At 46.6% G+C, this 24,559-nt stretch overlaps 1 protein-coding gene across 2 annotated transcripts in view; it reads left to right on the top strand.

The window, feature by feature from the left end:
* LDLRAD3 (low density lipoprotein receptor class A domain containing 3) overlaps positions 1-24,559 on the top strand; it is a 239,772-nt gene that overhangs the window by 100,941 nt on the left and 114,272 nt on the right. For both annotated transcript variants that reach the window (XM_058527142.1, XM_058527141.1), the window contains exon 3: positions 11,429-11,554. In XM_058527142.1, the coding sequence (XP_058383125.1) occupies positions 11,429-11,554 (126 nt within the window). The remainder of the gene's footprint in view (positions 1-11,428; positions 11,555-24,559) is intronic.

Raw genomic sequence — 24,559 nt, 5'->3', positions numbered from 1 at the left:
TCTTTGCAGGCTGTAGTGACGGTGCAGGAGACAGCAGCTGAGCTCCAGGTTCTTCCCTGCGTGTGGACCGTGCGGGGAGGGGCGGGTGGGAGGGCCTGGCAGGAACACGTGCAGGAAGCGAGTCAGAAGTGAGCTTCCTCCTCACAAGTCTGACGGTCAAGAGTATGCGCAGAAATGAGGGTGTCAGGAGAACGGTGTCAGTGTTTGCCGGGTCCCAGCGCGCGGGCGAGGGTGGGGCCTCTGGAAAGGAAATCTTCTTTTGGCCGCGGTGACGCTCATTGCCCAGCAAGGTGGGCAGTGATCTAAGGTGGCTCTCCTTTGCTGGTTCGTCGCTGGGCACCGCCTCGCGGAGCTGGACGGCGCCTTGACCGCGGTGCTCTTTGTAAGGTGGGGGCTATTCTGTTCTGTCCGCGTCTGTTCCCGCATCTGTTCTTAATCCGGAACTCTCCTCCACTGTCAGGAAGTTTCTCCTCCTAGCAGTGAAAAGCCTCCAGAGGCTGACTTATCTGACCCCCATTTATTTATTATCTTTTTAGAGCTTCTTTCCTCTCGAGATTCCCCTACAGAAGCATCAGTCGGGAATGTCTTGGTTTCCTGCCTATCGATTCTCTGGAATTTTCATTCTCGTCTTGTGCACACAAGCCACCTTCATACACATGTGCACGTGCACTAGAAACAGACGAAAGAAATAACCTGAAGAAAACCTTTGGGTTATGGGATAATTTCCTAATCCCAAACTTGCTGACTTGTTTTGCCTTTTTCCTGTTATTTTGAATAATACAGTTATTTTAAAGGCAAGGACAAACACTTTGAATTCTCATTGTTTATAGTGCCTTTTCCCTAAAAGCCCGGAGAATATTACAGACTTGGCGCTCCTCGGTTCCCCCAGGGCTTTCTGGGAGTGAGGAGGAGATGTCCTTGACGTCCACGGCCTCGTCATATCTTTGCGAGGCCATGAAAGTTTTCTTCGTACAAACAAAGCTGGCGCGTCCCTTTTCTTGATAGAGATGTCCCCGGGCCCCCAGGATAACTGTTCAGACTCCTGGCCTCGCCTCCTGCTGCACGCCCCGTGTTCCGGACGCCCCCCCTTCTCCCGGGTCTCCGTATACGCCATCCCCGTGTCGCAGCTCGGAGCTTCGTTTGCTCCTTTGTCGTTCCTTTTGCCTGGAACGGCCTCCTCCTCCTCTTCACAGCCAGTGGAGATGGCGCCGCCGCGTGTGGCGTCCCCTCGGTGCCCAGGCTGAGCTGGTCACACTCTTCTCTGAGTTCCTTTTGTGCTCTGGCCAACCCCTCCTCCCCATATTTATTGAGCATCCGCTACTGGGCAGAAACCGTTGGGAAATAATAGTAACAAGTCATAACAATAATAATCATAGCTAATACTGTGTAATAATACTATGTGATAGCATGTAACACTAGTTACTGCATAATACTATGTTTCATAGTGTAAGATCAAGTAAAAGTAGTTAATATGTGATATATATAACATTAGTTAATACAGTAATGACTATCACAGCTAATACTGTGTTCCAGAGAAAGTTGTAAGCAATTATTATATTGTCTCATTTAATCCCCACAGCAACCCAGTGAGGTAGGGACTGTTGATATTGCCATTTGCTGATGAGGAAATGGGGGCACCAAGAGGTGAAGTAACTTTCCGTCACTCATATGGCCAGTGAGCAGTCAAACCAGCATTTGTACCCAGGCAGGCTGACGTGTAACCCTGCCTTCTTAACTACTATAAAGCATTGTTGAAAGGCAGATGTTTATGCAGCTTACACAGCACTTACCATATTTCATTGCAATTACCTGTTCATTGTCCTTTATTTCCTTCCTCTTGGCTAGGTGTTCCTTAGCTAGGGGTTCTTGCTAACGGAAGTTATGTTTGAATGTTTGATTATCTTTGCAACCCCCACACTTGGTCCCACGTGGGGCATAAAGAGTCTGAGAATTCACATTAATGGAACGAGTAACTGACAGAGAAGGCCTTAGATAGTCTGCATGTTCCATTGGTTTCCACCTCCTTTTTCTCGAGACCATCCATACATGTGAAGAAGGGCAGTTGGTAGGCCCACGAGCCGTGTTAGGGAAGGAGGGTGGTATCAGATCCCTACGAGATAGCAGCATTATGCTATTTTCTCTATGTGCAAAATCTGGTATTATTTTCCAACAACTGATGAGGTCTGTGCTATCTTTATGCCCCTTTTACAGATGGAGACACTGAGGCCAAGGGAGGTTAAGTGACTTGTCTAAGGTCTCAGCTATTATGTGGCCGAACTGGGATAGAAACCCAGAGGCTTCTGTACCCTAAGCGCTCTGACCTCTTAGCCCCAAGGCTATAGACCTCTTATTCCAGCTATAGAAGAGGAGATGTTTAGAAAGAATTTTCTATCCGAGAATCTTCTGGCAAAGCTGTGTCAACTAGAGGCCTTCTTTCTGTGTTTAGATTCCAGTTAGCTTGTGGTCTTTTGCTCTCTCCCTTCCCCTGTGTGTCTCTCTGAAACAGGCAGTATGGCGTTTTAGGAAGAAATAAGACGTTGCGATATCTGATCGATAAAGCTTGGAGCCCACTCCAGGAGTCATGTGGAGTTGAACTGCTGGAGCAAGCCGAGGGCTTTGCTCAAGCAGTCGTGAGTTTGCAAAGGCTGGAGTCCGGGTGTGCATTTGGCTTGCTGGTCTGTTTGTGTGCTTGGGGCCACAATGAAAGACCTGTTTTTTCCCTCCCACACTCTTAGAGAATCTTGGCATATTGCTTTTTAAAAGTCTGTTATTTTTATGAGACTCGTTTTGCTTTCTTGCTCCCAACCATGAAGTTGTTTTTGACTTCTAAAAGGAACCACAGTTTGACTTTTTACAAAATGAACCAGGGGACTGAGTATAGCAGCAGTTTCAGATCCATTAATTTTGCAGAGTTTTTAGCCAGTGATGGCTGCATATGGGCATTCACTTTGTGGGGGCCGGGGGGGGGGTGGTGCCTGTTGATTCAAATTATATGAATTTTATAATTTGATTTTTTTCTAATGTATACTTTAGTGTAGGACTTAGAATTCTCACGTCTTTAGTGTGAGCTGAATTGCAAGGAGCCCATAGCACATTTCTTGTGAGAAAGAGAGTTTTTAATTTTTTTAATTAAAAAAAGATACGGCCGATTTTATTGGTATGAGAAGCAAGTTCATACTGACTCCCTTTCAGTTCTTCCATTACCACGCTGTTCCTGCCCCCGGCCTTTGCACGTGCAGTTTCCTCTTCTTGGAACAGCCTGCATTCCACAATCCCAGCAGCACTAAACTGTCCTCCATGGCGTAGTTATCTCCTGTGTACCTTCATTCTTTGCTGTTTGAGAGTGTGTGAATTAATATTAGTGGAATGAATAACCAATGAGTTAAGGCCCAGACTGTCTAAGCATTACGTTGGTTTCCACCTTAGCTGTGTGTGCGGTGTCTGGGCTGAGACGGACTTTACTCTGAGAAGCCTTTTCTGACATCAGCCTCCTCCCCAGTTTGGGATTAGGTGTCCTGTAGCTCCCCCATCAGGGCACTCAAGGCACTGCATGCAGAGGCTCATTTACCTGTCTGTGTCCCCCCATCAGTTAGGGAGCATTGTTGAAGCGCCATGCAGCTGACCCACTGCCTGACGGATGGTAGGATGCTCAGGAATGTCTTGTTATTTGCCTAGAGGGGGCAGTAAAAATTTTTTGACCTCTTTAACCCTATTTTGTATTGTGCACAGGTAAAATGCAAATCCTTAGGAAGCGCACAGCACTGGTTAAGAGTTTTAAAGTTCCAAAAGGGCCTTTTTGCTAGGACAGCAACTGTTTGAATATGAGCCCACAGCTTTTTGTGTAAAGCAGAGTTATTTTGTATCTTGCCCATGAACAAGGAAGAGGAGAGAAACTCTTGAAATGGGGAAAGATCATGAAGAGGCCTTTGGTTTCCTTGTGGGTCTTATTCTCATGGTAACTACACTCTCTGGGATGTGAGTGTAGACTTGACTCGAGGGAGTGATGGTTAGAGTAGCTCCCATGCTGGCCCTGTAGCCAGAATTTTTGGAGTGGCCGTTGGTCTGGGCAGTGGCAACACCAGCAAGAAAGGAGTGATGAGGTCATTTGCTCTGTGGGCATAAGACATGGGTAGAATCTGTCCGAGAAGGGTATTCACACTTTAGAATTCGCTGTGTGCTTGATAAAAGTGCAGATTCCCCTAGAGGAGAGGCCCAGGAGTCTGCATTTGCACAAGCATTCCTGGGGATTCTGCTGAATCGTGAAACACTGCCCTACAAGATGGGAAATTCTGCAGAAATATTGGCAAGTGGGACAGTCCTTGGAATGAGAACCTGTCCTCTGTCAGGGCCCTTGGGCAGAGGGGAAAGTGCAGCCTGGGAAAGTCAGCTCAAGGAGCATCTCCGGGAAGGAGGACACCTTGCATTGGCTTGTGATTAGTGTAACTCAGGGAGACCAATTCCAGCAAAGATTGATGCCTGGCACCTGGTGCAAATTTAAAAAGATAAAAGAAAAGTCATGGTTTCCTTGATGGGATAGGCACGTCCCCTACTCTGCAAAGTAATGAAATATACAGATGTGAAAACTAAGGGAGACAGAGATAGATGGAGAATAACAGAGCACCTGCAGCAGTGAATGACCAACTTAACGTAAACACAGAGGACCCGGGGGTGTGCTCTTAGCCTGTGCGCCTCCAGGAATATCATTGCCGGCAGAGGAAACTCAGCCTGTCGCAGATACTGTCTTTCTGTAGCCATCTGTGGCCGGAAGATAGTACCAGTTCCTCAGGGAGGAGGCAGTTGATGATCAAAAGGATGCCAGAAAGTGAAATATGCATACCCTTTGACCTAGCGGTTATGCCTTTAAAGAGATATTGTACAAATGGGGAAAATTATGTATGCATCTGGATGTGCATTGTTTATTGAAAACACCCCGAATATCCATCAGTGATTGGACTTATGGGTACACAGATGCAGTAAAATTACCCATAGCCGTTAAAAGCGGTGGTGGACCTGTAGTTACTGACATGAAAAGATGTCACAATATATTAAGTGACAAAAGTAGGTTTCAGAATAGCGTAGTATTTTATGGGTGCATTTAAGCAAAACTGTATACTCAGATTTCTGTTTATTAATTCAGTCAGTAATTACTGAGTAACCTACGTGCCAGGCTCTTTTCTGGACATTGGAGGTTCAGCAGCAAACGAGACAATGGTCCTTTGCTACTCGGAAGTGAAGGGCTTGGAACCAGCAGCGTTGACATCACCTGGGAGCGTGTTAGGAATGCAGAATCCCGGGCTGCACTGCAGACCCACTGCGTTTTAACGAGGTCCTAGGGCTGTCCATTTACACCCTCTAGTTTGTGAGACCGGGCTTCAGGAGCATGTTTACCAAAATGGCCACAGTGGACTTCCCTGGGTGGTGGCAATTTGGGGTAATTTTTACATTTCCCTTTGTACATTTCCCTGTCATTTGAATTTTTCACACTGAGCTGTGTCTTGAGTTTACAAAGCGAGGATGGTAATTTTGCAGAAGAGCTTAAGGCACCTGCTTCTAGTTCTTCAGGCTGTCTTAGGCACATGCTAGCATGATTCGGGGGCAGGAATCAGAGGTGAGCAGAGGGTGGCCGCTCATTTGGCAAACCACGGAGGTCTGGAAGAGAACCTCGAATACCCACAGCTGTGGCTGTAGCTGTTGCAGCCTGAGAGGTACTTCTGGTCTGATGAGCTGACTTCATGACTGTTCTGGCTGAACGGAGAGGGCCTGGCATCGCAACCCCCGTCCAACTTTTTTCTGTGATTGCTTTGTGGGGAGGGTCTGGGCCAGCAACGGAAGAGAGCAGGCCCACGCAGGACCAGTGGGAGGCCCTGAGCCCTTCCTGGGCAGAGTAGGAGCCACAGACATGATGCCTAGTGAAGAGCATTTCTATCCAAGGCTTGGAAAGTTCTGGCCATGTGGAAGAGGGGTGCTCAGTCTCATAACCTGTTTTCTTGGGGTCTCTCTTGAACCCAATCCCTGATGTGGGGTTTGGCAAGGTGTGACCCCATAGCAGCCTGCCTAAAGCATAGCGTAGTTCAATGAGGCTAGACTCAGGGACATGAGAACTGGATTCTAGACCAGTCTGATCCTAAATGGCTGTGTGACTTTGGGCACGTCAGATTGCCTCCTGGAGCCTCAGTTTTCTCACCTGTGAAGTGTGAGCGTAAGTTATCGCGTGAAGCTCTGTGGGCTACGTGCTGTGCTCCAGATGTCACGCATACAGAGCTCAGGTCTTTGTTCTGAGGGCGTCACAACCTGGTGACATTGGGATGTCTCCTGGTTCCCCTCTAGTTCTGACATGATCCTCAAATAGTGGTCCGAGGACGGTGTCCTTCCTGATTTGGGATGCTAAAGCAGCTTTCGTTTAGGGCGATCGTGAGGAGAGGTCCTTGCACGCTTGTTTGTTTATGTCCTTGTTGGTGAAGTAAAGAGTTGGCAACCATGTTAGTCCTTCCTCCACTCCCATCTAGTTTTTAAACATTTTTGATTTTACTGATCCGTGAAATCTAGAACTCTGACAACCGGGCTCTAAGGTGGGGAGGACTCAGATCAGGAAATAAACTAGCCTCTAGGAGAGCTGCATGCTGTCTTGCTGCTGGTCAGAGCTGCCGCTTTGAAAAGTTCGTGGAGCAGGTCCTTGGAAAGTGGCGCCTTCCAGTGTTCAGTGGAACGGAGCCGCCCCGTGCACCGTTGTCCGGGCGATTTTAGACACAGGCCGTCTTCTGCCTTCTGCTGGAGCCTGCTGAGTTTCATGCTGAAATCTCCCCTTTGTGGAAATGGGGGTGAGGGAGGCACAATCAAGACTTTGTCCAGAACCCCCCTGAGCCCCACGGTGGGTCGTGCGGGCGGGGAGCAGCCGACAGCTGCTGTCAGCAGCTGGCTTCCCTCTGAGCCTCTGCCGGGCGCTCGGCTGGCTGCCTGTGATCCGCCGCGGCGGTTCCTTCGGGGGCGTCTGATGGTGCAGATGTCAGTCATCACGGGACAGGCTCCTCTGACCGAGACGGCAGCCCGGCACGGAGCATCGCTGACGAGGCCGGGAGTCTCATGAGCGGTTCCTGAAGAGGGGGCAGGGGCAGGGCCCGAGAGCTGGTTAATCGAACGGTAGCTAATTCGTTTACAATTATTCATATTCTCACTGTCTCTTTCTTTGTTCCATAAAGCCTAGTCCTTTGGAGTGGACGGGGCCTTAGAAGTATCTGAGGAGGCAGTAGAGCAGATGAGTGAAGAGCAGGGTTTGAGACTTGGCTGTTTACTAGCGGTGTCCAGCTCCTCCTCTTCTGGACCTCAGCTTTCTTATCTGCAGAATGGGTTTTGGTGAGGAGTAAATGAGATGCTATCTGTAAATGTAGAACACAATACTTAGTGCGTACTAAGCATTTGGTAAACGCTAGCTATTATCACCCAGTCCCACTCTCTCCTTTTATAGGCTCATTTGTATATCGGGCACATATTTATTAGACACTTGCTGCAGGCAATGGACAGTGCAGCTCCTTCAGAGGTGGTGAAGGAAAGTATTCAAACTAGTGTATGTTTATCAAACAGCACAACACAACTGGTGACGTCATTCCCGTGAAGGAGAAGAAGGAAAAGCAGAGGAAGGGCTCCAGTGACTGAGGGTGGGAGTTGGCGTTTCTGCGGTCTGCAGGGCAGTGGTTAGAGAGACCTAAATAAAGTGGAGGCCGGGCCATGCCGACCCCTGGCCGAGGGCATTCCAGGCAGAGAGAAGAGCAAGGTGCAAAGGCCGTGGGGTGGGACTGTGCCTGACGGGCTCCAGGAGGAGCTGCAGGCCAGCGTGGCCAGAGCACAGAGAGGGAGTAGGAATGAAATTGGAGAGGCACCCGGGGCTGCACGGGGCTGTGATGAGGCTTTAGGCTTTTCCGAGGCGATGGGAGGGCAATGGCGTTCTGAATGGGGGAGTGACGTGTTGAGGTTTGCGAAGAAATGCTTTCAACTTGGATGTCAAAGCCTGTGGGCAGCTTTCTTCCCTGACCCTGAGAGGATGGCCAGAGCAAGGCTGGCTGGCCCCTCCTGTGTGCACCCCTCTCTGGGTCTCGCCTGTAAGAGTTATCACCGTGTGTTTGCTTAATGGTGACTTTGTATTTCCCACATCCCCTCCACATTTTATTAATTGGAATTCTTCTGTAAGGAAGAACTTTCCCTTGTCCCCCATTTATTTGTTTATTTAAAAATTTACGGTGTCAGTATGGACTCACCGGTGTTTATTTTCTTCTCTGGCTTATGATCCAATACTATTATTTATTTTCTTGCTCAGATTGTTCCCGCTTTGGCCATCGGAGCCCCCTCTGGTTGACTCTGTGTCCTTTTGACGTGCCTCCATCATATTTTGAGCACTTCTTTACTTTTTGGCAACACAGGACACTCCAGGTTCATCTTGTGTTTTCCCCCTGGAATCAACCACTTCTCCAAGGAGCCCTGGTTCTCTTTATGGGATAATGGTTTTTAGAAACCAAGATCTGGGTGCTGGGTGTGCTCATTGCTATTGAGGTGTATTGTTTCTGGTCTTTCTTAGCAGATGGGGCTAGAGCTTATGTGTATGTACACTAATCCATGCACACACACAGATTCATTTCTTTCTTTCTTCCTTCCTTCCTTCCTTGCTCCCTCCCTCCCTTTCTTTTCTTTCTTTCTTTCTTTCATCCATCTATCTATCTGTCATCTATCTGTCTTTACAAACCCTGAGTTCATACTGTCTTCAATCCAGTCCAGAGCCTCAGGGTTCATTTTAGCCCTCCCACTCCTTATTTGTAACTTCTTCCTCTGATAGTGAGAAACCTCGCTCTTGGTATCTACAATATATTGACTTATTTGTTCAACCCTCGTACACATAAAAGGTAGTTTCAGAATTGCTGATCCGTACCCCTGTGACAAACAAATACAACTAGAGTGCAGTATTTGTGTACAACTCTTTTTTTCTTTAGCCATATAAATCAGTCAGGGAATGGTTTCCTGAGTTACTTATGCTAGCTCTTTTCTTCCTCACCCCCTTCACTGTGGTGGTGTTATTCATCTATAATACAGTTATGTTCCTTTGTTGCTGTTTGTATTCCATTGAGTCCCCCGCCACTGGTGTGGTTGATCTTAATTGTTATGTGAAATATTGTCATGGTTCTAAGAGCCAGAGCTATGCAGGTAGACTCAGAGACATGTGCACCCTTCTCATCTCTCCTTCCAGTCCCGTTACCCCATTCTTTCCACCCCTTTCCCACCCACCCCTGTTGGTAACCAGTTTCTGAGTTATCCTTCCTGTATTTCTTCTGCACAGATGAGCCAGTACGTGTTTATTTTCTTATATCCCCTTCGTTTGCTATACGAGGGTTAAAGTGCTGTACATACTCTTTTGCACTTTGTTACTCATTTAACAGTTTATCCCGGAGATCACTTCATATCAGTTCACAGAGATCTTCCAAAATGAGCTTTTTAAACTTTCGTAATCAGAAAAAAATTTTTAGCAGCCCAAGGATCCGTTTTATAATTCTGTAAGCCTAGTGGTGATGATGATGATGATGATAAATAGTGTAAGCGTTACCATTGGTTGAGCATCTACTGTATGCCGTGCTCTGTGCTGAGCATTTGGTGTAGATTGACTGAACCCTTCCTAGAGCCCAAGAGGATGGTGTTGCCTCCGGTTTACTGATGAGGAAGCTGAGGCCCAGGGATCTCGGGAAACTTGTCCAAGGTCATAAAAAATAGAGCCGCACTTTGAACCCAGGACGCTCTCTCTGGTTTGTGCTTGTGAAGAGCACACTCGCACCATTACAGCAGTTCCAGGTGGAAACGAAGCTATATGGGGTTTTAAAACCTAGGTGTGTCCCAGGCCTTCAACCCTGTTGATTGTGCATCAGCTGTTGCCAAAGTTACCGTGTTACTGATGGCAGGAATGTGAAGGTAATTTACTGCCTGTTTGTTCCGAAGAAATGGCCCTTCTTCTTGAGGACCATGGGTCCTGCCTCTAAGACATGAGGCGAGAGAGATGCTAGTGGGGGCTGCAGCCTGGGATGCAGCAGTAGATCTAATCTTCCCCCCGTAATCGCAGGCTGGAGCAGCCGGCACCATTGACAGGAAAGCACGTTACCCCACAGGGCTGTTTGGTTAGCAGGACACTCTATCAAGCCCGGGTGACAGCAGTTTCTGTTAAAACTGTTTGTACAGCAGGAGTGGAAGAAGAATTTCTTTGAGCAGGAGTCTGGCTTCTGTTTCAAGAAGTGGCAGCCTTTGACAGAGACGCAATGCAGTTGAGTTGGTTGAGAGTGTGGCTTCGGAGTCTGGGGGCCGGGCAGGCTTCACCCCAGTACCAGGTTTTCCAGCTGTGTGACCTTGGGCAAGTCGCTTCACCTCTCAGCACATCTCTGAAATGGGGATAAGAACCCTACCCCTCTTTGGGGCCCCCAAGACCACCCCCAGGTTTGAGGATTTGCTGGAGGATGCATAGAGCTCAGCATAAGTCATACTCACGGCTAAGGCTGATTACAGCGAAAGGATATGAAGGAAAACCAACGGAGGGAAAAGGTGATGGAGTGGAGTCCAGAGGAAACCAGGCTCCAACTTCCGGGAGCCCTCTCCCTGGAGCCCCACAGGGCGCACTTAATCCCCCTGCAACAAGTTGTGGCAGCACCGGTGAAATGCTGTCTACTGGGAAAGCTGGTTAGAGACTCAGCGCTCAGCATCTTTGCTGGGGCTGGTCACGCATGTCCCCTCTGCCTAGCATGTACCAAAATCCCAAATCTTGGAAGAAAAGCAGGTGTTGAGCATCAACTGTGCTGTTTGCATAAACGCTTTAGGCACAGTGAGCCATTCTTATGAGACAGTGGTGCGAACCCTCCCGAAATCCATGTTCCAGCCAAGCAAGGGCCAACCTTAGAAGGACAGCAGTGTCAGGCCTGTTGTGTTACTTCTTTTCTGCACAGCATCCCATGGGGTAGTTGCTGCGTGGATTAAATGAAGTGATCCATGGAAAGCCCTGGTCGCGCTGTCGAGTATAGTAAGCACTCACTAAAAGTAGACGATTATTTTGACCGTCAGGGAATGAATTCTGGATGGTTCTTCAGCACCATAAGAGCAAGCTCTATCCATCATCCATCTCCTCACCCATTCATTCCTTTGTTCGGCGCATTTTGATTGAGCCCCGCAGGTGCAGGGGCTGTGTGTGGCCTCTTCGGGACGTTTGCAGCAGCGATTAGCCATTGCTTTCCTAGAGGACAGTGCATGTGGGCTTCCAGTCCAGCTGGGTGTTGGAGGTGGGCAGTGGTGGTAAGAAGCCTTTGGGGACTTGTAAATATGAAAGGACCCTTTTGCACACTCAGGGTCACTGGGATGGATATGCAGTGGTCGGAACACGTAACCACCTGACGTCCTGTCTTGTTTTCTCCTGCAGCCAAGGCTAAGTCGAAATGCGGCCCGACGTTCTTCCCCTGTGCCAGCGGTGTCCACTGCATCATCGGCCGCTTCCGGTGTAACGGGTTTGAGGATTGTCCGGACGGGAGCGACGAGGAGAACTGCAGTGAGTGTTCTGCGTGCATTCCGCCGCCCGCCTCCTCCACGCTGGCCTCCCTCGTCTGTGTGCTTCTTACCCACCCATGGGCTCAGGTGTTGTTTCTCGGTCCCCAGATTCTCTTCTTGCCTGCTTCTTTCTTATGTAAATGCTCAGCTACCACCCATGGGGACTCTCCTCAGTGCACAGGGCCTCGGGCCGCCTCTGTTTTCAGTTCTGGCAGTAGCTCTGTAAGTGCAGACGTGTTATCCCCATTAAGAGAAAAGGAATCTGAAGTGTAGAGAGAGGTGAACTCATGCAGCCTCGCACAGCTCAGAAGTAGCAGAGCCAATTCTAGGCTCGTGCAGCCCCTCATCTGATGGACTGTCTCACTCAACACCCTATGTTTACATGCTTCCTTTCCTTCCTACCCTAAAATCTTTCAAAAAAGATGTTTATATATTAATTATATACATACTATAAGAAAATATTTTTGAAAAAACATCTGAACAGTGTAGAAAGCTAAAGTTCTTCTTGACTTGTGACTCCCCAATTCCTTTTACCTGCTGTATACTATTCCATAGTATCAGTACACAGGCAGGCACACACGCCCTCTTGTTCTCTGCCCCACCTTGACCTCTTAGCAGTCTTGATGCTGAGCTTCACTATTGCTTGGTCTGGACACAGGCAGTCCCTTCCTTGTCAGCATCTCTGTGTCCAAAATCACTGCACACACAGCAGCTTCAGGGACCTGCAAGCGTCTCTTCTCTGCCTTCTGTATTGTTCCAGCTCTCCCAGTGTGTCGCCTTGTGCCTGCCGCTGGTCACTCTGGTCACTGCTCACCGTTTTTTCTTCTTTCCTCTCCCCTTAGATGTTTAGACTGCTAAGCCCTTGGAACTAGAGTCGGCTCTGGACAAATTTCCACATTTATTCTCTGTGCTTACATACTTTCATAACATTTTTTCTTTCTGTTTATTGTAAAGAACTTGCAAAACATGGAAAAGTGTAAAGAGGAAAACAAAACAGCCCAGAAGGAAACACTGTTAACATTTGGGCTGTTTTGTACCAGTCCTTTCTCTCTCTCTCTCTTCGTATATATATATATATCTTCTCTAATGTGCTCAATTGAGATGTCCTCTTTATTGTGACCGTTTTCTCATGTTATTAATTTTTTTTTCAAAACATAAGTTTTAGTGACATCACTGACTATTTTGATAAATTGATTTTCCCTTACCCTGTTGGTTCTGAGTCCCTGAAGAGGAGAGTGACTGTTTCCTGTGTTTTTTATGTCTTTCCAGGGAACAGTCATTGCTCTGCCCTCCCAGCAGGGACACGGGGAGTTTATAACTCTCCCCCGTGCCTCCTCCTCTTGCCTTATTTCATCTTCTGGGTCTCGAGTGGCAGAAATACAGCATAGCTGCTAGATTGTTCAAAGGTTAACAGAGTGACTGAAGCCCACCTGGGCAGGGAGGATGCCTGTCACTAACCGGGGAGGGGCCTGACTGAGCAGAGTGACTCTGGAACTGGAGAGTCTGGCCTGAGCTTTGTGTTCCGTCCTAATTAAGCAGGAGTTGGCGTACTGCGTGATCTCCTGCATGGCCGTTTCCTTGTCGTGAGAACGGGGCTGCTGAGAGCCTGCTTCCTGGGATTCTTGTGGGAATTAGATGAGATAATATCTGAAAAGTGCCTAGTGTAGTGGCTGGCACAGAGTAATTGATTTTAAAAATATGTAGTGACTTAAAGCAAAAAAGTGAGTGATTGAGGGGAAGACCATATTTACTAGGATTTCACCTTTGGCTTAGGATGTCCAAGGACGTACTTGTTTTATATTTCATTTAGTCTTTTAGTAAGTGTGTCTCAGCTTGATCTCAGCTTCCTGCTGTCCATGAGGACTTTGTCATCTGAGGGGGTAATTTTATATATATATTCATACATACGTACATACTAGAGAATAATCCAGTGGCAATAAAAAGCAAGTGTGATGCAGTGTAGCATGTACTTTCTAAATGATTGTGTCGTCCTCTGCACTCCTTGCCATAATTAAAGACGCCATATGATTTAAATGTTTGGACGTTGGTCTTTAATTGTCTAAGTGAGTAAATTATATCCCTTCCAAATTAGGTCACTGGGGATTAAGCCAGCATTTTCCTCTGGCATATCTACCACTTAAAAATAGTGGTTCTAACTCACTATTTTGGAAACTGCTAAATAAAAAGAAAGAATCAAGCATTTATACTTCCCTTACTTCTGAGTGATTAAGTAGCTGACTTAGGAAAGTTCTTTTTTATTGAAGACTACCTGCTGTTAACAGCAGAGTGAGAGAAGGAGAGTATCTGTTTTTAACCCCTAATGGAGAAATGGGTCATCAATGGCTGCTAAAACCATTAGATGTAAAACTGATGGGAGCTTGATGATGAATGGATCAGGCTGAAAACTCCAAAACCAGCAGTCAATCTTTTCACCGACAGCTTTGAATCTGTGTTGTCCATTGCAGGTGGAATGTGGAAACCCTGTCACTCTGTAGATCTCTTCATGTGATAGTTGTCTTAGGTAGTAACCTCCATACATTGAAAACCCCAAGAGGCAGTGTTTTAATTTTTGCTTTAAATTTTCAAATATATTTTAAAGAACTCCAGAGGAGAAGAATAGTCTATTATATTTACCCTGATATTTACTATTTTGGTTGCTTTTCCTTCCTTCCTGATCTTCCAAGTCTCCTCCGGGGATCATTTCCCTTCTGTCTGAAGAACTTCCTTTAGCAGTTCTTTTAAAGCAGGTCTGCTGGCAACAGATTCTTTTAGTTTTCCTTCATCTAGAAGGTCTTTATTTCACCTTTGTTCCTGAAGGATATTGTTACTGCATATGGAATTCTGGGTTGACAGTTCTTTTCTTTAAGCACTTTAAAAATTATTGTGCCACTTCCTCTGGCTTTTGTGGTTTCCGATGAGAAATTTGCAGTCATTCAAGTTGTTTCCCCATAGAGAATGCATCGTTTTTCTCTGGCTGCTTTGAAGATTTTTTTTTTTTTTTGTCTTTAGTTCAGCAGTTAGATTATAGTGTGTCTGGGTGTGTGGATTTCTTTGACTTTATCCTGTGTGGGGTTCTCTTTGAATCTGTGGGTTTTTGTCTTTTGCCATACTTAGTACCTTTTCAGCTATTATTTCTTCAAATATTTAAGTACTGCATTCTTTCTCCTTTTTTTATGAGATTCTGATAACTTCAGATCATCTGTCATTGCCCCACAGGTCCCTAAGGCTCTGTTCATTTTTTAATCAGTCTTTTTTCTTTTTATTGTTAGATTAGATAATTTCTATTAATCTTTTGTCAAGTTTACTTCTTCCTCTGTCATCTCCAATTTGCTTTCGTGCCCATACGGTGCAGTTATTTTTTATTTCAGTTACTATATTTTTCAGTTCTAAAATTTCCTTTTGGTTCTTCTTTATATCTTCTGTTTTTTAGCTGAGACCTTCTAGTTTCCATTTGTTTCAGGAGTGTTTGTGATTGCTTGTTAGAGTGTTTGTGTAACAGCTGCTTCAAAGTCTTCATCACATAATTCCAGCGTCTGTCTTATCTTGGCCTTGGTGTCTGTTGATTATCTCTTCCCATGAGAATTGAGATTTTTCCTGATTTTTCATATGGCAAGTGATTTTCGATTATGTTCTGGATATTTTGATTATTACACGTGACACTCTGGGTTGTCTTTAAATCCTACCTAGAATGCTTATATTTTTGGTTTAGTAGGCAAGTGACCCTGTTGGGTCAGGCCACAAGCTCCTAGCAGCCCTCTGTGGGCTGCAATTGCAATAGGTTTTCAACTGTTTTTGTGGTGCTGTTTACATCTGTCCTGCATATGCCCTTCCCGGGGGTCAGTCTGGGACCTGGACAGAGGCCTCTGAGTTCAGTTCTCAGCATCTTTGGTGTGCTGATCAGGACCAGATCCATGCACGTGCAGCTTGGGATCAGCAGGAGTTCATAAATAACGTTATGGAGTTACTTTCCCAAGTCCCTCCTTCTTCACAATCTCTCTCTGATACTTTCTAGTTTCCTGGGACTCTGAGAGGGGGGAAAAAGTAAACTTAACTGCCATTTCAGTGATGGTTCAAATTTCAGTCTTCTTTCCCAGTTGGCCCGTTTGTTTACTTTTCAGAATCTAAAAACTCCTGCTATGTGTATTCTGTCCAGGTATTTTTTAGCTGCATTCAGTGGGAGGGCCACGATAGGGTATGATTACTGCATCCAACCTGGAATTGGAACCTCTCACAAGTCAGTTTTAGCATCACAAGAAAAGAGACAACCAGGTGTTATTTGCCTTCTTGTATGACCCAACAGGAACACACATCACTGCTATGAGATATTTCTGCTCAAAACATCCAACCTGAATCTGACTGAGCCTCTAAATCTGTCTTAGTCAGTTTGAGCTGTTATAACAGAATACCGTAGACTGGGTGGTTTAAACGAGAGAAACTTATTTCTTAGAGTTCTGGAAGGTTAAGATCCAGGGTACCAGCACGGTTGGGTTCTTGGTATTTATGTCCTGACATGGCCTTCCTTGGTGCATGCACACAGAGAGAGAAATCCCTTAGCTCCTCCTTGTCTTATAAGGGCACTAATTCTCTCATGAGGGTACCACCCTCATGACCTCATCTAACCCTAATCACCTCCCAAAGGCCCCACCTCCTAATACCATCCCTTGAAGGGTTAGGGTTTCAACATATGAATTTTGGGGGATACAACATACAGTCCATAGCACGAACAATTAGCTTACAGGAAATTCAGGGACAGAGGACCATGTGAGTGACCCCATGGGTAGGCAAACTGCCAGATCCAGAATGTGGGAAATTCTTCCGGACCCAGTTTCATCCATTGATAAATTCTGAGGAAACGAAAAGAAGAGGGAACCTATAGATTGAAGGAGACTGAGAGACAAATCAGCCAAATGCAGTGTGTGGACGTTATTTCAATCCTGACTCAAACCAACTGTTAAAAAGAAAAAATTGAGATAATTGGGAATATTTGAATTGTGGTTGTATATTTGATGATAGTAAGGCCCTGTTAAATTTTTAAGTTAGAGAATGGTATTCTGTTTATTATTTTTAAAAAATCCTTATCTTTGAGAAATAGTCACCAGAATATATAAAGACGAAATTACATGATACCTGGGATATGCTTTAAGCCTGTCCTGTTAGAGGAGGGGCAGTGGATGGGAAGGATTGAAACAATTGTCAGTGAGTTGATAATTGTTAAAGCCAGGTGGTTGGAACATGGGGGTTCACTATGCCAGTCTCTATTTTTGTATATCTTTGAAAATTTCCGTAATAAAATGGTAAAAAGAAATAAATAAAAAATAAAGGAGAGGTTTTGTTGGGTAATGTCTTGACTTTTAACAAATAACTGGAGAGAGGTTTTTTTTTTTTTTTTTGGTGAGGAAGATTGGCCCTGAGCTAACATCTGTTGCCAGTCTTCCTCTTTTTGCTTGAGGAAGATTGTCCTTGAGCTAACATCTGCACCAGTCTTCCTCTATTTTGCATGTGGGACACTGCCACAGCATGGCTTGATGAGTTGTATGTAGATCCGAGCCCAGGATCCAAACCCGTGAACCCTGGGCCGCCAAAGCAGAGTGCGTGAACTTAACCACTGTGCCGCTGGACGGGCCCCAGGGAGAATCATAATTTTAAAGAGCTGTTTTCCAGCTGGAGGTTTTCCAGCATTTGTGTTCATGTGCACTCAGGACTGAGGATCAGCAAGAACCAGTATTTCCTTTCGGAGGATCCCAATGCTGGGATTTCACTCTTTCACTTTTCTTCCTTTCTCCTTTTTGCTGTGTTTGGCCTCTTCCTTCTGCCTTGTGCTCAGACATCCTTGGCTGGAAGTGAGACCCTGGATCAGCTGACAGCACAGCTCTCACCCTGATCCTTGTTCACGTGGGTGGAGACTCCTGCCGAGAACGAGATGGCAGGGTGGTCTGGGGACCGCGGTGGGTAATTGATTCAGGCTGAGGCTCTGCTGCTGCTGCTTCCAGTGTAGCTGAGCCCAGAAAAACCACTGTGTTCTGGACGGGGTTTCCACTGCTGGTGAACTCTGGCCTATCTTCCTAAACAGCTGAACCATTTAGCCAGAGTATCTGTGGTTTTTGTCCGTGGAACCGCTCGGTGCTGGCGTATTTCTATGGCTCTATTTGTGTCAAACAGATCCGAGTCTGCATTTCCTCTTCACTCCTCAGCCCATCCGTCAGCGGAGCCTCTAGGGGCCGTGCCTGACGTGGGATGGGCTGGGTGCAGGGGGAGTTGCAGTGGGAGGCCTCTTCCGGCCCACGCTCCAGTGCTGCTGCATCACGGGCTCCTTAAAGACTCCGTGTGACTTGCTTCCTTAGGGAGATGTCCCTGGTTTGCCAAGGCTGGGCTGGGTCATTCTCCTGTGTGTTTGCACACCATCCCGGGCCTTCTCCAAACGAATGCCACCTCATAAGAGAGGCCTGCCCTGAATACCCTGTGGAAAATAACTCCTCTCCTCGCGTCTCCCACTGTCTCCTTCCCCTGCGTCACTCTTCTCTTCAGCTTTAGCACCACTCTGTTTATCTTCTGTCTTCCCGACCGTGTTGTGATGGCCATGAGATGGTGCTTTGGTGTGGTTCACAGCTGTATTCCCAGTGCCAAGCTTGTTGTCTGGTTCAGCTTTGGCATGCAATAAATACGTGTGGAATAAATCGTTCTTCTCATGTTCTGTCTTCATTGCATGTTGACTTGTCTGTCTCCCTACTAGAATCTAAGCTCTTTAAGAACACAGACTGGGTTTTCTTGTATCCCCAGTGCCTAGTAGAGTGCTTTATTTAAAGGAAATAGTCAGTAGTAAATGTCTGTTGAATGAATGGACCAAGCAACTAATCAAAGGATTAAAGAAGGAAAGCAGGCAGTCAGGCTATATTCTCAACATATGGACGTCTTGATCCTCTTCTGCGGTTTCAGATGTGCACCCAGAGGGTACATTTAGGCCATCCATTGTTCATGAACCCAGCTCCTACCTTCTTTCAGACGCTCATCCTCTTTCCACAATTTCTGTGCCAGACGCCATGCAAGATGCTGCAGGGGATGTAGAGATGGGTCAGTCGCAGGACCCTCGCATTGTTGAGATTATACTCAAGCGAGGGAGACAAAAATACTCACACCTGAATAACTAAAATGGAGTTGACAGTTGGGAGTACTGTGAGACCAGTGATGGGAGAGATGATTTCCCTCTGGGCTCATCAGTGGGGTTTGCTGAAGGAAATGGACCTAGGAGGATGGGTACCATTAAAAACTTGGCAGTACAGTTCCATGGGGTATTTTAGGCTCAGGGCCCAGGCAGGGAGGCTGAGAGGTATGCAGACTGTACAGAGCATAAGAAGCCACTTGCCTGACAATTACCAAGCACGTACTCTGTATGTGGCACATTTCTATATGCTTTACATGTGCAACCTCGTTTTAGGTTGGTAATATTATTATTCCCTTTTTATAGATAAGGAAATGGAGATGTAGAAAGGTTGAATAACTTGCCAGTGGTCACACAGTAAGTTGTACAGTCGATATATCAACCCGTGCAGTATAAATCGGGGGTCTGAACTCTTAACCATTATCCTAATATGTATCCCAATAATAGAGAATAATTATAATAAGCATTTCTTGAGTACCTTCTGTGGGCCACATGCTATTCTCAGTAACTTGCATGCGTTATCTCACTTAATTTTCACAAAATCTTATGACAGGCACTATTTTACCCCCATTTTAAAGATGAGGAAATTGAGGCTGAGAGAAGTTTAATTTTCCTGACATCATGTTGCTAGTGAGTGATAGAACTGAAATTTGAACCCAAGTGGACTTCACTCTCTTGCTCTCAACCATTGCAGCAAAATGTGTGCTTGGGATGGTAGGCTGGGTGGATCACGGGAAGTTCAGAATCTGGGATGGTATTTTGCACCCAGTGAGGAGCCAAGTGCAGGGTGAGGAGAGGGAGCAGGTCAGACACAGCTGGAGCCTGGGGAGTGGGGACACGGCGGTCCCTTTAATGGAAGTGGACCCTCGGGAAGAGGGAGAGGGGTAGGGTGTCCGTGTCAGACGCGCAGATTTGAGGAGAGGGGGTGTTGGGCAGCGGTGTCCACGAGGCCTCAGGAGAAAGACGTTTGTTGCTAGAGGGAAGGTCTGGGGAGCCATCCACAGAAAGCTGGTGGCTGAAGCGGTGACACTGGATGAAAGGCGGGCTTAGGTGCTGAACGGGAGGCGGCCTTGCCCGGGGAGTCTACATAGGGAGGAGGAAGCAAACCGCCTTCAGCAGTGAATCAGAGTTCTGCCACCACCACCGAGGCCAACTTGAGAGCAGTTTTGAAAATTCAACTCCTTGCAGTCCTTAGAGGCTGTGAAAAGGCAAGCGAGACTGAGGGGTCTTGGCGTCCCCCTCTTGCCCAGAGGGGCGGCCCCTTCCCCTCCTGCAGACATGGAGGAGGTTCCCGCTCCGGAATGTGGCTGCACGTGGGCCACACGCTCTGTCTCGTGGGAGAGGGCTGCTGGGAGAGGCCTTGTGGAGCGGGCTCTGAAGGGAAGGCAAGAACTTGCAGCGCCACAGACAGGCCACCTCTTCCCCCTTGAAGGGCGGGGCTGCGAGCATCTTCCAGGCCACAAAGGGACCACGCTTGTTAATGGATGGATTATTTGCAGGGAGACTTGGGGCCAGGCGCCCTCCGTCCTGGAACAGAGGAAGTCTTGGGGCAGCTCCATCTCCCCCACTTGCCTGGTTTCCAGGGAAATTGGGGCTGGGAAGACAAGATCCCCTTGGAGGCCATGAGGTTGGGATGCTCGGCGAGGAAGCGGCCGTAGCCGCCGCAGGATGGGGAGCAGATGGGAAATGTGGGGGCTGGTGTCGAGGAGTTTCTCATTGATGTGTTTTGTCAAGAACCCTTTGAGGTGGGAGAGGGGCCGACTTCACAGACTTTAAATGGATTAAAGGCGACATTTCCTACGTCCTGCTGGAGACAGATTGCTTCATTTCCTGTCTTGGAGCCGGTCAGTTGCTTTTGGGAGACCGCAGTGGGCCCCTGGTCCTTTCCTTCAGATGTGGTTGAAGTAGATGCCGCCAGTTTAATTAACCGCTGAGCTTACCCCTCAGTCGTTCCTCCCTCCCTTTGGCAGGGAGACGAGTTCTCTCTCCTGAGTGCTGTGGGCTGGGAAACAGGTCCTCAGATCCCTGTGTTTGTTGTGGTAATAATAACTGAGGCGCCTTTGAATCCACACTTGAGTTTTTGAAGTTGACTCTGCAGACAATTTCCTCCGTCCTTATTGAAATAAGTACTATAAAATACAGTGTTCCCCTCCCTGCTTAACCAAGTAAAATAATACCTTTTTCAGTGACTGGTAAACCTTAGCAAGGACAAAGAAAACATTCATTTGGAGCACATTAAATGTTGCTAGGAGATACCAAGACGTAACATACCAAAGTAGGAAACGTTTCCTGGTCAGCTGATGAGTTGTCCGTTGGGCAGTTACTGTTTCAGGGTCCTAGATGAGGCTCCATGGGACCACAGAAACCCCCAAGACTGACCCCTGCCCACCCAGAGCCTACAGGCTTGGTCCACCCTAGTCCCATGTGCACTCACTGTGAGCTTTGGCTGAGCCTGTACGTAGCTGCAGAGGCCCTGGAAGAAATAGAGTGAAACTTGGACTCTCTGGGGTCTCTGGGAGATTCGCCACTCTGGTTAAGTGAGTCTGCCTAGTAACTGCACGTTCTTGCCTTTGAGGACCGTTCTTGCCAGGAGCCACTCCCAGATGCCTTGCATCATGGCTTAATCAGTGTTTACCTTTGTAAACAGTGCAGGGCCATTCTTAGGAATGGTAATTTTTAGACTGGACTATAATACAGGGTTGCCTTTGGCTCCTTTTAGAACTTTCTGGTCTCTTGAAACCATCTTCAGCTGCTCTGCTTTTGGAATTCTTAAGGTTGCTTTTTATAGCTTTTCTATCTCTTTGCATAGTTGTCAGCTTTTATTTCTTGCTGGCACTTTTTCTGCAGAGTGGCAACAGCATCCCCTCTCCCTTCTAATTTGCTGTGTCCTTGGGAACTGGGACACAAACCTCGTTGGAATTTACCTAAACGGAGAATCAGTAGACCCTGAGCGAGACGAAGGCAGGAAGCTTCTGGCCCTTGAAGAGCATGAACGTTGCAATGTGTGTTTTGATGGTTCCGAGGCTGCTTTTTCTGGCTTGCTGCTGGTTTGGGAGTGTTCCTCCAGCGTCCTCTCTCTGTTTCTCTGCCCTGCACTGGGTCGTGGTGGGGAACACAGTGTTTTATATGGAGCCGTGACAAAGAGGAATCCCAGTGTGGTTGTTCACCAGCGTGTACCTCAGTCCTCTGAGCAACCGGGCTCCTGAGTGTGGAAGATGACGCTAAAAACGGATGTTCGTGGGCCGGAGGGACTTGGTGGGGGGAAGAGTAGAGGACAGGAAAGTGAGTGATCATGGGAACGTTTCTGCCAGACTAGGCTCTTAAAAATGTTTAGTGAAGTCTTTCAAACATACTGAAAAGGAAAAGTAAAATCCAATGAACACCTGCCTTCCCAGCACCCTGTTTTAAAAATCGTATTGCCTACAGTTATTATTATATTATCTTACTATATTAACTACAGTTAATAATATAATGTTATGTTATTAATAATACATTATGTTATGATACAACTATATTAACTATAGGTAATAATACCATATTATATTATTAATAATACATATTATAATAATATAACTATATTAACTATAGTTAATAATTCTGTATTGTATATTTGAAAGTTGCTGAGAGAGTAGATCTTAAAAGTTCCCATCACACAAAAAAATTTTGCAACGGCGTGTGGTGCCGGATGTTAACTAGACTTACTGTGGTGATCATTTTGCAATATATACATACATCAAATCATTATGTTGTACACCTGAAACCAATATAATGTTATATCTCAATCGTATCTCAATTTAAAAAATCCTATTACCATGTTGCCTTATTTGCTTCAGATTTTTAAAATAATAAAATGTCACCAAATATCATTAGAAGTCTGCAGTATACCCCTCTCAGATCTTATCTTTCTCCCTTCTCTCCAGAGGCATCTGCTGTCTTGAACTTAGGGTTGTTTCTTCCAATGCAAGTTTTAATTCTTTCTGTGTATATTTTTGTATCCCTCAATAATAAGTAGCATTCTTTTACATGCGTAACTTCATATAGGTGGTACAACACTATACATATTCTTCTATAACTTGCTTTCCTCCCTCACTTTTATATTTGTGAGATTTATCCATCTTGACTCGGAGCTCATTCATTTTTCACTGTGCGTTCAGCACAGGTTGGCAAACTATGGCCTGTGGGCCAGGTTTGGCCAGAGTTTTGTAAATAAAGTTTTATTGAAACATAGCCGTGCCCTTCCTTTAGGAATTTTCTGTGGCTGCTTTGCACTACAATGGCAAAGTTGAGTGGTTAAGACAGAGACAAAGACCGAAGGGTTAGCAAAGCCTGAAATATTTACTAGCTGGCCCTTTCCAGAAAAAGTTAGCCAAGCCCTGCTGTAGAATTCTGTTGTAACAATGGAGCACGTTGTATCTGTTCTCCTGTGGGTGAACATTTGGGTCATTTTGAATTTTCTTATTTTACAAACAGTGCTTCAGTAAACGTTCTTGTTTGGTCAGTACTGTCCCTGGAGCAGACAGCTGGAAGTGTAATTACTGGGCCAAAGGGCATGTGCACCTTACACTTGACCAGATGTTACCAAATTGGTCTCCAGGTGGGTCTACCAGTTTGCCCTCTCACTGGGAGTCTGTGAGACTTCCTCTCACTCCACGTCCTTGCCAACAACCTGGTATTTAGAGCTTAAGTTTGGCGAGTCTGATGTGGTTAAAGTGTCGCTTCATTCCTGGTGAAGACAGTCAGCGTTTTTTCACGTTGTCATTGCCATTTTTCTTTCCTCTTATGGGAATTGCCTGATCATATTCTTTGCCCATTTTCCTATTGAGTTGTTCATCTTTTTCCTTCTGAGTTGTGAGAGTTCTTTATATATTTTGGCTACTAGTCCTTTTGGTTATATGCATTAGAACCAGCCTGTGACTTTGTTTTCTATCAGTCTGGATTCTTTATCAGAGCTGTGTCTTAAGGTATGGTCAGTCTTAGTTCATCCTGAAGATACGTGTGATCTGTATATGCACATACATATGTAGATACTCACGTATGTATGTAGTATGTACATCTACACACACATATATGACTTCTTTTCCCTGGGTAAGTTTGTGAGGTTGAAAGGGTCTCAGGCTGAAGCGCAGTGAGTAGAGGCGAGCAGGGTCAGCAAGGGTGATTCAGCGCAGCCCTCCGCGCTGGGGCGTTCACAGGAGCAGTAACCGCCTGGCCTGGAGCAATTAGTGTGCCTTTCCGAGACTGTCCTTGGAGTGAGCTGACTGTCGCTGACGCTGGGCTGCGTAGACAGGCCCGCCAGGGCCCAGGGAAGCTGAAGGCCCTCGTTGGGGGGTGCTGAGGGCTTTGGAGGGCTGCCGTGGCAGAAACCAAATGTGATATGTGGTTTGGGGTTTCCCTGTTTTGGTTTTGGCTGGAGTCAGCCCTTGGTCTCGGCTTGATCAGGTTGCACCATGCTCTGGCCCACAGTGGTTTAAATAATGAAACTGCCATTTTCAGGCCAGGCTGCTTTTGCTTGACTTCACACGGGTCTGTCGTCTTCACAACTGAGAGCACTGGCTTCCCCCATCCCTCTACCTCCTCTCACCTTTCAAATCAGACTTTCTGAGTTGAGTAGTTAAAACATAAAAACCTCTGCAGTCCTTCTGGTTTACGGAGCCTGTGAAGTTGACAGTCCTGCGGCCACAGTCTCCATGTATCTGAACAATGGCTCAGTGAGGCTTCGGGGAAGATGTATTATAGCTGCCGTCTTGAGTTGAGGACCGCCGAGAGACAGGGCGCTGACGTGCTCCGGATCCCGTGGCAGTCTTCAGTGCTGGGCTGGCGTCCCCTCTGTAGTGGGGCTCTCCCACCACG

This window comes from Diceros bicornis, chromosome 31 (genome assembly GCF_020826845.1).
Source record: "Diceros bicornis minor isolate mBicDic1 chromosome 31, mDicBic1.mat.cur, whole genome shotgun sequence".
NCBI lineage: Eukaryota > Metazoa > Chordata > Mammalia > Perissodactyla > Rhinocerotidae > Diceros > Diceros bicornis.
The sequence above is the reverse complement of the archived record's forward strand: the minus strand, read 5'-3'. Positions and strand labels throughout refer to the sequence as shown.